Below are 14,326 nucleotides of genomic sequence, written 5' to 3'. Positions count from 1 at the left end.
AGCCAACAGAGTAGGCATGTAATGGACATTTAGATGATTTGATTCCTTCTGTGAGACAGGCCAGGAAACAGCTCTTTTTAGATCACATTGGATTTATGCAAAGAGAATTCAGGCTCTTTCTTCTGCTTTCCAAGAATTGCTCTTTTCTTTCTCAGGACAAATGCAAAATGTAACAGAATGACCTTCAAGAGCTCTGTGAAAAAAGAGTACCTGCGGCAGACATGATGTGGCAGCAGTTACACTAAAACATCATCCAGTTTGCAAAATCTATTCAATTTGATTTGGAAGGCACAGACCACAAGTAACATTTGCAAACATCCATATTGCTAACAGGCAGGTACAGGGTATTTTATGGGTGTTTATGAATGTAGATGTGACTGTTCATAAACGTAGTGATGAATAATAATAGAACAGTGAATGCCTTCTATACTACATCGGGATTCTCCATGTAATGACTACAAATACATCTATAAATGGTGTCGAATCTGTCACCACACCGTCCTGAAAAGGAAGAGAAGGCTGAGACACAGAGACTGAGTGCAGATGACTAAATAAAGCAGGATAGGGTTCCGGGTGTATTCCTGTGAGACAGTGGTGTGCCCTGGGGCACGTCCATGTGCTAAACTCCCTGCAGAGGAGTGGGCAAGCACTTAAAGCAAGCGGTTTCTGGCAGTGACCAAGAGAACTATTGTGGGCATGGGATGAACTGGTGCCCCAAAGGACACGGGTGATACCGTGGTGCAGGATCATGGGTTGCCTCTGTTTGATATAGCCAGACAGACCAGCTATTTGACTTGTGTGCACACAGGGAAATTGTGGCAGAAATAGGAGCTGACCAACCAGTCATTTATGCATTTTGTGAAATTTCAAAATACTACTGCAAGTTTGCAGAAAAGAAATGCAACTTCCTGTAGTTCCATGTAACAAGAGAGTCACTTCTGGCCGCTGACTACCAGGAGAAATCAAGCCTATCATTTCTAGTCTACATGTACACACAGAACCAAATCTGTCTCTTTTTATTCCATACTAATGATAGCTTGAGCTTGTCTTCTGTCAAGAGGTCTGCAGAAAAACTTTGCCAAAGCTCTTTTTAAATGAGCCCCTACACAGGCATTCACCTTCGGGTCCAATTCTTCATGGATCAGGTGATCCAGCAGCTCTACATGGGACCTTAATAAAACATTCCAGGAAAGCTCCAGGGACACACAGGCATTAAAGGCTGTTAACAACACCATAATTAAAAACAAATTAACAGGAAATCTGAAATTGCCTTAAGAATTGTTCCTGTCTTGTGTCACATCTCATAAATCTCAGATTACCTTTGAAATTTGACTTAGTATTTCATAATAGCTGCAAGATCAACAAACCACTACAAAGTAGTTAAAAACCTACAAAATTTTCTTCCTTGGCACTGAGACCAGAAGATATCTTTGGCAGTCTGCATGGCACTGACACTTTAAAAACCTTTTATTTACTTCAGAGGAAAGAAACAGCACCAGAGAAGATGGTTCAGTAGCTGCAATTGTATTGTAGTGGATATTTCTCCAGCCAGATTGTTGAGTTCTTCTGAACTTAAAACAAGTAACCTCTTTTTAGCCAAAGCATCCTTCCTGTCACAGGAAGGGTTAGGTAGTTTCCGCATCCTCATTTAGCAAGGTGTTCATTATAACACCTAGATAATGAATGAAAAAGAAAATTTCTCCCAAAAGAGTACAGATCGAACTTCCTAGCACTTTAGAAAAGGCTCTTATTAAAGATTTAAACTATTCCTTGTTACATTAATAATTTTTTTAATATAGCTGAGCCAGAGGAACTATACAAGATCTTGACTCCACAGAGAACATGAAATTTGCTTCAAAATCAACTATGAACCTATAGGTACATGCTGATGAAACTATAAGTATCTTTTGTATGCTCACTGATTTAAAAGACAGCAACAGAATTTGGTTTTGCAGGAAAGCAAAACTTAAATTCAATGTGTCAGGATGGCTATGGTTTCATTAAAAGCCTGATGCTATCTGATATTTTATTGAAGGCTCAAATCTTATGGAAAAGTAATTATGTGATGATCTCAGCTTTTATTCAAAAACATTGCAACTGTCCAACCTCTCCACCTGGTTGCAGAGAAAAACTTGAAAATGTTTCCCAAGTGTATTCTAGAGACTCCAAACCTGCAGGCAAATTAAAAAGCCCATAGATAATAGACGTTAAAATTCCAGGTCTTTGTGAACTCATCTTACAGGTTTTTTTCAGCGCTGACAATCCTGTTTCCTTCAAAATCAAATATAATCATTTGCATTGTTAAAGAACATCAGAAAATACAGCTTGTCGTTTTTGTCAGCTTACTGGTTTGGTTTTGGTTTTTTGTTTTGTTTTGTTGTTGTTGGGTTTTTGGGGGGGGGGGGTTGTTTGTTTTTGTTTTTGTCTTTTGTATCATTGCTAACAGTGCAGTTTCTCTTGTTATGTTAGACTACAAAGCTCTTTAGCAAGTTTTGAGTCATATTTTTCCCCTGCACGCTAACATTCTTGATTAATCCATGAAGCAGTTCTGAACTACACTGTATCATGTAAATCCTACTGATATTTGTTTGGTTGGTTTGGTTTTTGGTTTTTTCTGCTGCCAGACTTGAATGCATGAAATTAATTTCTGCTTTCTGCATCCAGGACACCAACAGATAAGGGACTACTTTTGTTCAGAAATTTAGTTCCTGGGATGTCCAGATGAGGCCACTGTGGTTTTATTATCCCGATTACAAGAATGGAATTTAATTTGGTTACCTCAGAGTTTCCCGTCTCCACAACTGCAAGCATGCTCCATGGCCTGTTTTTCTGTTGGAGAATAAAGAAAAGGAAATGGTTATTTTTTTCTTCTTTGCGCAATGGTTACAGTACTCACAGAGGCAGGAAGGGAACGGGACAATGGAAGCTGCAGATGTGGAATTTCGTTTTTAAATCCCCTTTGCTGCTGCTGCTGCCGCCTGCCAGGCAGTGGAGATATGGCCATGCAGTAGCAGGAGATGGTGTGAGACCGAAGCAGTGCAAGTATTTTTGTTTGATAGAGAGCCCCAGGGTGAAGCTTCCCAACAACAGCGCGACTCAGATCGTACTGGGCTGTACTGCAGGCTTAGTTTCAAATCAGCAGCGTGATGCAAAACCAGGAGCACTTTGGCTGAGTCACACTGTTAGGAAATGGGGATTTCTGTGGTGAGAGGTTGGACAGGGCCCTGCCAAGTCCCCGGGTAGTGAACTCTAACACATTTTGGAGATGGGGACAACATTCTTATCCAAAAATATCTAGCCAGCCAGGGAGGAGACTGTGACTACAGTGAGACTGTGCTTCCTTTGTGTTTTTTGTTGTTGTTGTTGTTTGTTTGTTTGTTTGTTAACTGTTGTAAAAGTGACCTCCAGAAGGAAGAGCTCTAGAGCAGCCATGGGGAGGTGGGCACAAGTCAGAGCCCACCCACGGGGAGGGACACCAGACGCTGGGCAGAGCTGTGGCAGGTTCTTTGTTCCAGCAGTGTGATTAAAAGAAGAGAAATGCCAAACTTTGTCAATGCTCTCTAAAAGTCCTTTTTCTTCCCTTTGTGTTTGCCGCTGCAGAAGAGAATGCCTTATTCATATCCGTTCAGGCTGTCCAATAATAGGTGCATTTTTAACAGCAGCGGGGCAGACAACAAGGAGTCACAATTTGTGAGAGGCTTTCGTTTTTGCTTCTCCATCTGCTTGCACTGAAGGGCCACATTTTAGCCTTAGATCCTTCTGCCCTGAAAGACCAAATCCGGCCGGAGCTTGGCCCTACCATTGGGTTTCCTCCACTGAGTAGCATCTCTGCTTACAGCAGCAGGGTTATCTCTGCCATTCTGAGCAGCACATTTGGATGATGATTAACAAGAAGACTGAGTCAGAGCTTATGGCTGCGATGGGATTTAATATAATGTTTGTTTGTAAACTGACAAATATTGGCAGAAAGCACTTGCAAGGGAGGGATCTGTGACTCTCAGTCAGGCTGCCAACCCACTGTAACCGAACAGCTACCACTGGCCTCAGCCCTTTCCAGGCTTGTCCAGGCGCGCCAGGGGATGCAATATTTCAGCCTCAGTTGTTTTTATGCCACACAACTCTGTTAAGGTGCATGTTTTAATTGTGTGGCTCGCTCAGCTCACTGCCACCTTGTACTTCTCACGGTGGTCCTGGCTCCTCTCCTGTTGGAGGACCTCAGTCACCAGACACAATCACAGAGACGCCCTCCTTCTCCCCTCCCCTGCCAAGCAGCTGCAGCTCTATGAGGGACCCAAAATTGAAAAGAGACCAAGCACTGCTTGGCAGCAAGAAGGGACTGTGGTGACTGACTGCAAAGAGGTTGCTGGAGTGCCCTGACTCGCAGCTGCAGCTTCAGTCATGGTCTTTTAGCATCTGAGCTAACTCAGGGTTTAAAGGTGAGGCTCTCTGAAATGAGGTGGTGGGGAGAGCACATCCATCAACAAATCTCTCAGGCAGCAACGAAGCAGATTCATCACCATGGATCCACTGGAGAGGAAAAGCCCTGAAATTCTTGTACTATTTGCTGCAATTTTCACCTGGTTTAAACAGTGCCTGATGTTTTTGCTTGTCTTTTTTAGGGTCCCTTTGAGTTTAAACACACTGCATATTCCTGTAGCAATACAATTTCCTTTCATCAGCAGAGCCAGCTTCAGCTGTTGTTGGGTATTATTATACCTCACTGCTTCCTTCCTCTCCCATCGGCCCCTCTATCCCAGAGTTAAGTGTCATTTATAGTTCAAGCTATTTGACTGCCAGTCCTCCTGTACCCCAAAATAGCCTAGAAAAACAGGAAAATTTACAGGGAAAGGGACATTAAGTACCATTTTCTGCAGCACAAAAGAAGCAGACCCCCAAAATCTTGCTGATAGATGTGAAAGTGGCACAGGACATTTAGGGCAGAGTAATTTGGGCAGAACTGTGTGGTATGACTGCTCACACTTGGCAACGTGGGTAGCAAGCAATCATCCAAGTGGGGGTAGATAATGCTGTAAAATGTCACTGCTGCAGTGAAGGTGGTACCCCCTTCTGAAAAGAAAGAGGCCGACCCTACCACAAAGGGCATATAAAAGTTAACACTTTTTACGAGCACAAGTGTTGGGTTGGTGTTTTTTTTTTTTAAATAAACAGAAAAAAAGGACTCGCATGAAAAGTCTTTACTGGCATTTTCCAGCATGCAAAGTTTTTGGATGGACTGGTAACTATTTTAGTGAAATCAGGAAGAACAAAATAAAAATCATTGTGATAATGTCCTTTAAATTTGAATTGAAATGATGGCTTGTTTGCTTGTTTTCTTCTATAGCTTGCTTGTTTGTTTTTGAAGTCATCCCGTTAATTGTCCTGCAGCCATGGTATGTACCAGATAGCCAAGAAAGCTGACATGGTGAAGTTATATACAGCATCCTTGTGACCTTTTTGCAGTGAAGACACATATCTGTCCAATAAAGCCCAGGCCAAATGACAGTGACAGCTGCCCGGTGGCATTCAGTTTGAATTGAACAGGTTTGCTCACAAGTCAGGAGCAAGTATTTCATTACAGACTGTGCACCAAGACCAACATAAGCCCCCAAAAGTGAAACTTTCCCTCAGCAGCTATGGAAACAGCCCTGGTGGACTGAGATGCATTTCACAGGCTCCTCCTTGTCTCCTTGCTTTGACTTTCCTGCCTCCTGCAAGCTGTCATCCTCTGTTGCCATTTGCATGTTGGCGTAGAACTTGCAAGGGAAGAAAACCTCACTTCATCTCTCAGGAGGGTTACGGGTGTTATGGGAACTGAGCACTCAAAGAACGAGGCGCGAAGCAGCATGGTTTTTTTGAGGAAAGGTCCAAAGTTGCCTGCGTGGGAAGATGCACTTCTCTCAGGGAAGGAGCCCAAGTCACTGCTGAAACGGGGATTGCGTTATGTCAGTTTGAGCCTCATAATGAAAGGGATGACCAGCACGCCTGACTTCTTGTGGGGACTGCCCGAGGTGCAGAAACTGAACCTTTCACGCAACCAGCTGGTGATGATTCCTCCTTCTCTGGGGAAACTGGACAGGCTGGTAGTGCTGAACTTGGGTGGCAACTGCCTCAAGTGTCTACCTAAAGAGATTGGGCTGCTGAGGAACCTGAAGGTCTTATTTGCTAACATGAATTGCCTGAAAGAAGTGCCGTCAGAGCTCAGCTTGTGCAGGAAGCTGGAGGTTTTGAGCCTCTCTCACAACTGCATCTCTCAACTGCCCTTGAGCTTCACCGACCTGACGAGTTTGAGAAAACTGAACCTCAGTAACAACTGCTTTGTGCAAATTCCCCTCTGCATTTTTGCGCTGAGGAGTTTAGATTTCCTGCACCTAGGGTCCAACAGGCTTGAAAACATTGCAGAGAGTGTCCAGTACCTGGTCAATCTACAAATCTTTATTGTAGAAAATAACAACATACGCACCCTGCCACGGTCCCTCTGCTTCATCACCACTCTGGAGTTACTAAACGTGGATTACAATGCCATCCAGACTCTCCCGGATGACCTGTACCTGCTGCGTCGGCTGCCGCGCATCGCATGGAACCCGATGGACAAAGGCCTCCACATCGCCCACAACCCCTTGTCCCGGCCCCTGCCCGAGGTCGTCGAGGGAGGACTGGATGTCCTCTTCAACTACCTCAGGGAGAAGAAGGAGCACAACTGAGTTTCCACTGAGCTTGGGATTAAGCCTGTCATCAAGACTCAGTCGTATCAGAGTGCTTTCCTGCACTGGCATTTCCACTTCATAACACTCGGATTTTGAAGACTGTGGATGGCTTTAGCAATGGCTGGAGGAAAGCAAGTAAAGTATGATGGTCTTGATTAAGTGTGTAAAGAGTAGACTTTCTAAAAATAGCCACCTCTGTAACCCTCAGTGTTGGTGTGCTTGGTTTTTTTAGGGGAAAAAAAAACCAAAACAACAAACTTGCGATAAAATATTTGCTCTTCATTTGACAGAAACAAATTAAGGCAGACTGCTAGAAGTGCAGATACACGTATTTGCCAGCTATTAGGTTGGAGGAATATTAATATAAATTGGATTTACTATATGTGATTGCCGTTGCACTTTAACTCCTGCTCGTTTCTTCATACACAGATAAACCACTACATAAACAAACACTGCTACCTAAGTGAATCTCAAGGAAAATGTTTAATTTACTTTCAGCAGTGAATATATCCTGAGCTATATTAGCTCACAGACAGTATATGGCCAGTTCAATACCATTTGTTGTTCACCCCACAGCTATGTGCTGGCCTCTATAAATTACAGCTGAAGATTGCCTTCAATGAGGCATTTCCCATTTTTTTGGAAGAAGACCCCAAACTTCCTCAAAGCCACTAGTTCTCTTCCTGAGACACACAGTCTTTCCCGCGGAGCCTTCTAGGATGCCGACACCGGTGTGTCACATCAGCCAGGAGCAGCATCCACATGAAGCAGAGACATGAACGTGGGTCCTTATTCCTTCAAATAGAGGCTGAGAGATGGAGTTGCTCATCACTAGATGAACAACTGCACTCTGTTCCTTGTCCTGCATCCCTGCAATTGAAGCAGTGCAGTAACTTTACTCAGGAAGCAGTACATCTCCTAAATATTTCAGGAAAATCAGCAGCAAACAAACCATCGGCTTAAGTAGGAGCTTCAAAAACAAATACTTATTTCTGTTATTTTGATTATCAGCCAGTAGCATAAAAGTCAGGTCTTATGTGGTTTCTCATATTGATCTTCTGTGAATGTCCTTCATCAAAGTTTTATCTGGTAATAAAGAAGCAGTATGAAAGAGCTGTTAACAATTTATGCAACCTGGTTTTTTTTGTTCCCTCACACCAGCATAAAACAGAAGCAACTCTGTCGGAACCAGTTGAGATAAATGCTTGTAGTGGCAGCATAAAAGAGGAATGAGCTTGTAATTCTTGAGCTAATTAAGAGCATTTAAAGCCACTTTTAAAGTGCTTCCTATCCTATATGCAATCTCAGGAATCAATGATTACTTTCTAAAAACATCATTCGCTCAAAATTATGAAAGGCTGTGGAAGGCTGATTCTGCTTCTAGTGAAGTTAATGGACAATCCCTGGCTGAGGGGAAAACTCTTCAGCAGAGGTGGAAGCAGCAGACAATTATGTATTTCATAGGTACCTCCAAGCAAACACAGGACTTTTGGCCACACTAATGTTATCAGTGTGGTATTAAACGTAGCAATGAAGAACTGGTGCCCACAGAATATTCCGTTCTGCGGCTGCCTACCCTGATATTTTATTATGTTGGATTGGTTCGTGTATCGTTTGTTATCTTAATTGAGAATTTCAGTGTTACACCCAGGAATCGCAGTTTCCAAGTGTGCAGTCAAGGACAAATCTTATGTTTCTAGTACACAAGAAACCTTTTTCAAGGGCACATTTGCTCGAGCATTAAGCAAACAAACAAACAAAGCAGGTAAACAAACACCAAAGCACAGTTATTTTGTGACTTTTTAACTTACTATATGCTTCAAATGCAAAAATATTTTATATGTAGCTTTACATGTATTTATTTCACCCATGCAATGAGATCTATAACAAAGTTCCAAGTTTTTTAATGAACAATATATATAATAAATTAATATATAATTCAATTAACATCAAGAAATAAAGCTACAATTATTTATAGGAATACCAACAGATAATTCTTGGAGGGGATTAGGCACAGATTATTAACTTTTCTAAATGTCTGTTTCATATCCCTGAGTCTGGCATTCACATAAACTCTGCAGTCCTGCAATAGTGCTTTGCAGGAAAATCAGATGCCAGTGGCATTAATCACCTGAAAAGATTTTCCATGTATCAGTATCCAGGATTATATGACACCAGATAGCCTCCGATGTGATCTGACTAGAAGAGGTATGCACAGTAATTTACATGGAAGAGGTGAGACCAGGCTGTGTGTGTTCATTAGGAGACCGCTACGTAGGGTGAGAAACAGTGCATGATTCAAGAAAATGGTCTCCAGACAGGGGATTAAAAGGCAAATTTGATATAATCAAATGCATCTGGAAAAGCAGTTATAATACGAAGTGCGATACCAATAATTTAAAATTCAATTATTCGATTGAATAATAACCTTTTACTCAAGCTAATAAACCTTTGTAAGCATACGAAACACATAAAAGTCTCTGCCTTTTTAAACAGAATAATAAAATTCATTGAATAAATGGTACTTTAATGTATAATTCAGATTTTACCATTAAGAAGATAATTTCTACTGAACTGCTTTAGTCTTTCTTTCATTCCTCATTCAAGACCCTTATAAATAGCTCTCTCAGAGACACAGAAAATTATCTCACATGACTAAAGGTAGTATTCTGAATTCTTCCTGTAAAAAGAAAAGACTGTATATCACTGTCAATGTATAGAAACATACATGAGATGCAAATAACGATTTATGTGTTTGCATCTGAGAGGGAGCACAACAGAGAAAGCAAGCAAGAGGCACAGGAGGGAGACGGAAAGCATGGTGTCGCATGCTGGCCCTGGTTTTGGGCAAGGCATTAGCAAAGAATTGGTGGATCTCAGCACTGTCATCCAATATTAGCTGTACAGACAACAGGAAAAAAAGGAGCTGAAATGCTGCAGAGACTGTAGTCATATGTCATGATATATGACAACAGTACCACTTCTATGTGTATATTTATATGATTTTGACTTATAATTTTTAGAGACCTATATGCCGAATGTTACGCATGTTTCTAGTACTCACTGAAGTTTTCTCATTCTAAGCCTCACAGCAGCATAACTTTTAATGCACCTACTATTTTTGTTGGTGATGGTGTTCTTCAAAGGAATAGAAAAGTGGGATCCACTTGTGGAAAAGGATATTCTCTTGGCAGGGTGACTTATCTGTGGCCGTCACTTAGAGAGGCTCTCAAAAAGCTGAAACTCAGAAAAATTCTTGATGTGGACGAAACAAAGGGCAAAGCACAAGAGCAAAGTAGGAAGAACATAGTCAGGGGTCAAATGGTTGGGATAAATGTAATGCACAACAGGGCTATACAATTTGTTCTCCAGCTATCATCAAATACACTGGTGGTACATTTGGTGACATGAACAGATCCCACCTGTTTTTATTTTAAATCGAAAAGAAAGCTGCATTCTGTGAAAAGTTTAAAGTCTAGTCAACAAGCAAAGCCTTTGAAAACTGCAAGTTTTCAGGCTCTTGGCCTAACCAAAGTTAGTGATTTCAACCTTTGACTGAAAGGAAAACATTTTAATCTGAAGTGTTGCTGCAACACCTCGCTGCAAGTTAAAGCTGCTCTGGGGTTACTGGCCAAACCTACCACGTGGGTAAACTTCCTCGCCCCACTTGTGACTTCACAAAATCCATTGCAATGTCCCAGCAGCCCCGTGGGGCCCCCACGGACATGTAATCTGCCCAGGAACACTAGCCCATTACGTGAGTGAAGCAGCAAGAACCTACAAAGACCAATTTCCAAGATGCACTGGGGTGGCATTTCAAAACAGAATTTTTCAGATTCCAGTTGAAAGCTCTTGAAATTCAGTTTAGAGATTTTATGATTATAATATTTGTTGAAAAATATGTCAACATTTTTTAATTGCCAATATTTTCTCCATATTCTTCTTAATTCCCATCAAAATTCCTATTTTTTTGTCAAACTCAATAAAAGTTTCTAGGCATTTTTACTATAAGAATATACATTCTGCAGTTTAAGCTTTTTAGGACATAAATGAATTCATTTCCTATTATTACACTGTAGCTTCAGGAAATCATATCTTTCACTTAATATTTTTAAGAACTTTACAGTCATCATTTATGTGAAGGAGGAGATATCTAAAAAGTGTTGCATTGACCCTGGAGAGATTTGAACACCTTCTTTACTTTGCTAGGCCAGCACATTACTTGAAAAAAACATGTCACAGCGTATAATTTCCACAAGTAGAAATATCGTTGATACTTCAGCTTATTTCCTTAACTGAAGGAAAAAAGAAGCCTCAAAGATCTTCACCATATGAGAGATAAATAAAGGTAAATAAAGAGAGATAAAGAAAGAAGGGAAAGAAAATGAACTAATCATCTGGTCAGTATGGTTTCACCCAATTCCAAGAGTAAATTTGCTGTACAACTTTCAGATGGCAGTTCTTGAGCAATTCAGGAGTATTTCAGACTGCCTTGCAGAGTTCTATTAAGTATAATTATTATGGATGAAAATAATTATATAAAAATATCAACATTTCATAATTTCTAAAATATTAAGAAAATACGCATATTATTATGTCACATGTTATTCTGCAGTCCACACCTGTGGGAGCTGAAATCTTGAAACAGTTACAGTCAAAGGAAGACTTCTACTGACTATAGAAGGGCCTGTATTTATAAGAGAATATATACATTTACCATTTTGTATACGATGAAAACAAGACTTAAAAACTCAGTAGATGTTTAAATGGGTATGAGGCTTTAGATATATTGGGACAGACATACACTTTAATACTCACATGTAGTAAGTCTGGAAATCCTTTTATAAAATTGCATAATCCTTCCTCTGTACATGTAAGAGGCAGAATAATAATTGTAAAAGATGAAAAAAGAGACACTGAAACAGCTCTTCTTAGAAACTTATTAGGTTATCTGAGCACCCTGAATATCCCAAGAGGAAATCAAATTCGTATAAAGATTTTTTAAAAGTGCGAATTACATAAGAAATGGTTTTTTTCTCCCAGCAATTCAGAGAAAAGCAGACTGCCGACATTATTAGTTTTAAATTATTTTTTCATTCCCTCCCTGTCTCATTGATTCCATGCATTAATCTGTGGTGCAACAAGGGCCAACCAGCCTTCTAAAACCATCCCTCATCGCCATCTTCCTCAGCCCAGCAGTACCGACAGCACCCTGCACCCGTAGGGCCTCCAACCACCCCGGATTACTTTGCAGGGTTTCGTGATAAAGCCTGAAATTTATACTCCGATGTCTATGGAGTCACATCATGCATGGCTAAAAAGGTGGATTCCAGTGAAGCAGGCAGTGCAGCAACAGCTCCAGAAAAGGTCACTGCAAATTACGCTGCTTCATAAAGTGAGCTTACCCAGGCAGACTGAAAAGAACACCAAAGGGCACAGCTTTATGTTTTCCTAGGGTTCAGAGGAGCTTCAGACACCATAAATTCATTGATGGGTAGCCTGTTTTTAATTTCCACTTCCCAGAGATTACAAAACAAATATTTTTCTTTTTTTTTTTTTTTTTGATACAACTCTTTAAGGGAAATATATGTTTCTCTGTTTTCTTCCTGATCTCCAGCCTTTACACCATGGGCATACTCACAGCAGCAACAAATTGCTTCTCCCCTCCTGCAAAGCCAATGTTGCCAGGTGTGGGTGGGCATGAAAATGTACCAAGGGTCTGATCTCTCACCCACCACACAAGGAGGGAAGGACGGGGGAGGCTGGCAGGCTCCACGGCCACTGGTCACAAGATGGGTAACCTATCCAAAACAAATGTCGTGTTCACAGCACCAGCTTCATGGACCTGCCCTAGAGCTTTAAGGCAGCGATTAGTCCTCAGATGCTGTTTCCATGGGTAGAGAGAGATGGACACGTTACTCCTGGGAGGATGCCAATGAAGGAGCCTGGCTGAAGTGTTCTGTGTTCTCCCAGGGTCTCTCCCCACTGGCCAGAGTGCGCCCCAGGACATCTGCAGCCTAATTTAGTCATCTGAAGTAAGGTCAGTGAAGCCATATGGCACAAATACCTTTCTTTGCCTGGCCTTGCCTCTGCAGCATGTGCACACAGGACAAGAGGTACTGTCTTGCAATCTGATATAACATTCAGACTTGCTGAAGAAGGGTTAGAAGATATGTCAGAGAAACATCAACACACCTACAGTGACCTGTGCCAAATGCTTTCAATGGCAGAAAATACTTTCTCCCCAGCTGTTACAGTTTCCTTGCTTGTTCTTTGTCCTTTTTCTTTTTAAAAATGTAATGGAAGTGTGTGTATGTATATATCATGTTTGTATTGGTCCCTGCATGTAGACATATTTTGCCTATAGAGGACAACAGAGACTATTGGTGGTTCCTAATGTTTTTTGTCTGTGTAAGCAGACAAGTCTTACTGGCATAGGCTAATAAAGTGCCTTGCGGATGGCACTGATGGGAGAGCTGAAGAATCCAGAAGAATACCTTCAATTTGGGAAATTAATTCAATCACATGTTACTTGGTTAAGATAATGCCTTTCCATAGGCATTTCTGTCCACAACTGTTCTGTGTATCTTTGACCACACTTACCTTCTCTTTCCAGTTGGAAAATAACACTGTAAAGAATAGATTGTAATGTGGTGCTTGTGTGTCCAGCCCACATACAAAGGAAATTACAAAGATGCTAACCTTGAATTCAATTCATTAAAAAAAAAAATCCCTCTGAACATGTGTGTGTGTGTGCATTTGTGTATGCATGTGTTTGGAGGTATTTTGGAGGTTTTTACAATGCTTTGCAATGTAGTATCTGAGGAATACATGTGAGTTGACTGAAAAATAGCATATTCCACTGCAAATAAAATGCTAGCAATTAGGCATTAAAGCAGGACTTAAAACACGTAATTATAATTTATGATGCTTTTGAATTTATTTTACATTAGTTGTTCTAGGTGTTTTTTAGTGTCAGATATCGCAAAGTTCATTGTGAACTTCTATTAAACAATGTGGGGTTTTAAAATATAGAAGAATTCTGATTTGTGGGGGTTTTATTGATCAATAATCATAGAAAAAGATACATTCATTTTCTGTTAGTCACTAAAAGTTTAGTAGCTCTTGCAGTGAACTATTTGACATACATTCTTTGGTCCATCAAAAAAGAAAAGTTAAATTCTACACAACCCGATCTAAGAAAATTTATAGTTCTGATATCTGACTGAATGCTTTTGGAGTTCAGTTTAGCCCAGATGGTTGTAGAAGGCTTGAATGGAAAAGTTTAGAGAATTTTCATACCCAATTGTCTGGGCTGCTCCTAGAGATGGGGTGGAACACAGCTGGTTCGAAATTAAGTTTAAGTTCAGAAGAACTTCTATAGTTGGTTGCTTGTCAAAAGATTACGCATATGCTTTACCCTTCTTCTTCAATCTCCATATTTTATTTGGATAAGTTAATATACAGGGTTTTTCAAAAAGATAGACCCGATCTGAAACACTGTATCTTTGAATTTGGGTCCATCTTTTTGAAACACCCTGTAGCAGTCTTACTATGAGTGTTTTGATAGCATCTTCTTACACCATGTGAGAACGTAAAGCCAGTGTCTCACAGATGTCAGG

At 40.8% G+C, this 14,326-nt stretch overlaps 1 protein-coding gene across 1 annotated transcript; it reads left to right on the top strand.

Moving 5' to 3' along the window:
• Positions 1-5,541: 5,541 nt before the first annotated feature.
• Positions 5,542-13,444, top strand: LRRC30 (leucine rich repeat containing 30). The gene has a single exon (XM_065628736.1). The coding sequence runs from the start codon at positions 5,805-5,807 to the stop codon at positions 6,699-6,701; it is 897 nt and encodes a 298-aa protein (XP_065484808.1). The 5' UTR covers positions 5,542-5,804; the 3' UTR covers positions 6,702-13,444.
• The last annotated feature ends 882 nt before the right edge of the window (positions 13,445-14,326 follow it).

The sequence above is a fragment of the Caloenas nicobarica genome, chromosome 2 (assembly GCF_036013445.1).
Source record: "Caloenas nicobarica isolate bCalNic1 chromosome 2, bCalNic1.hap1, whole genome shotgun sequence".
NCBI classification, from domain to species: domain Eukaryota; kingdom Metazoa; phylum Chordata; class Aves; order Columbiformes; family Columbidae; genus Caloenas; species Caloenas nicobarica.
This window is presented reverse-complemented; position numbering and strand designations above follow the sequence as displayed.

Coding starts and splice junctions, on each gene's coding strand:
- LRRC30 (XM_065628736.1), top strand. CDS start 5,805: ATGGGAACTGAGCACTCAAAGAACGAGGCGCGAAGCAGCATGGTTTTT.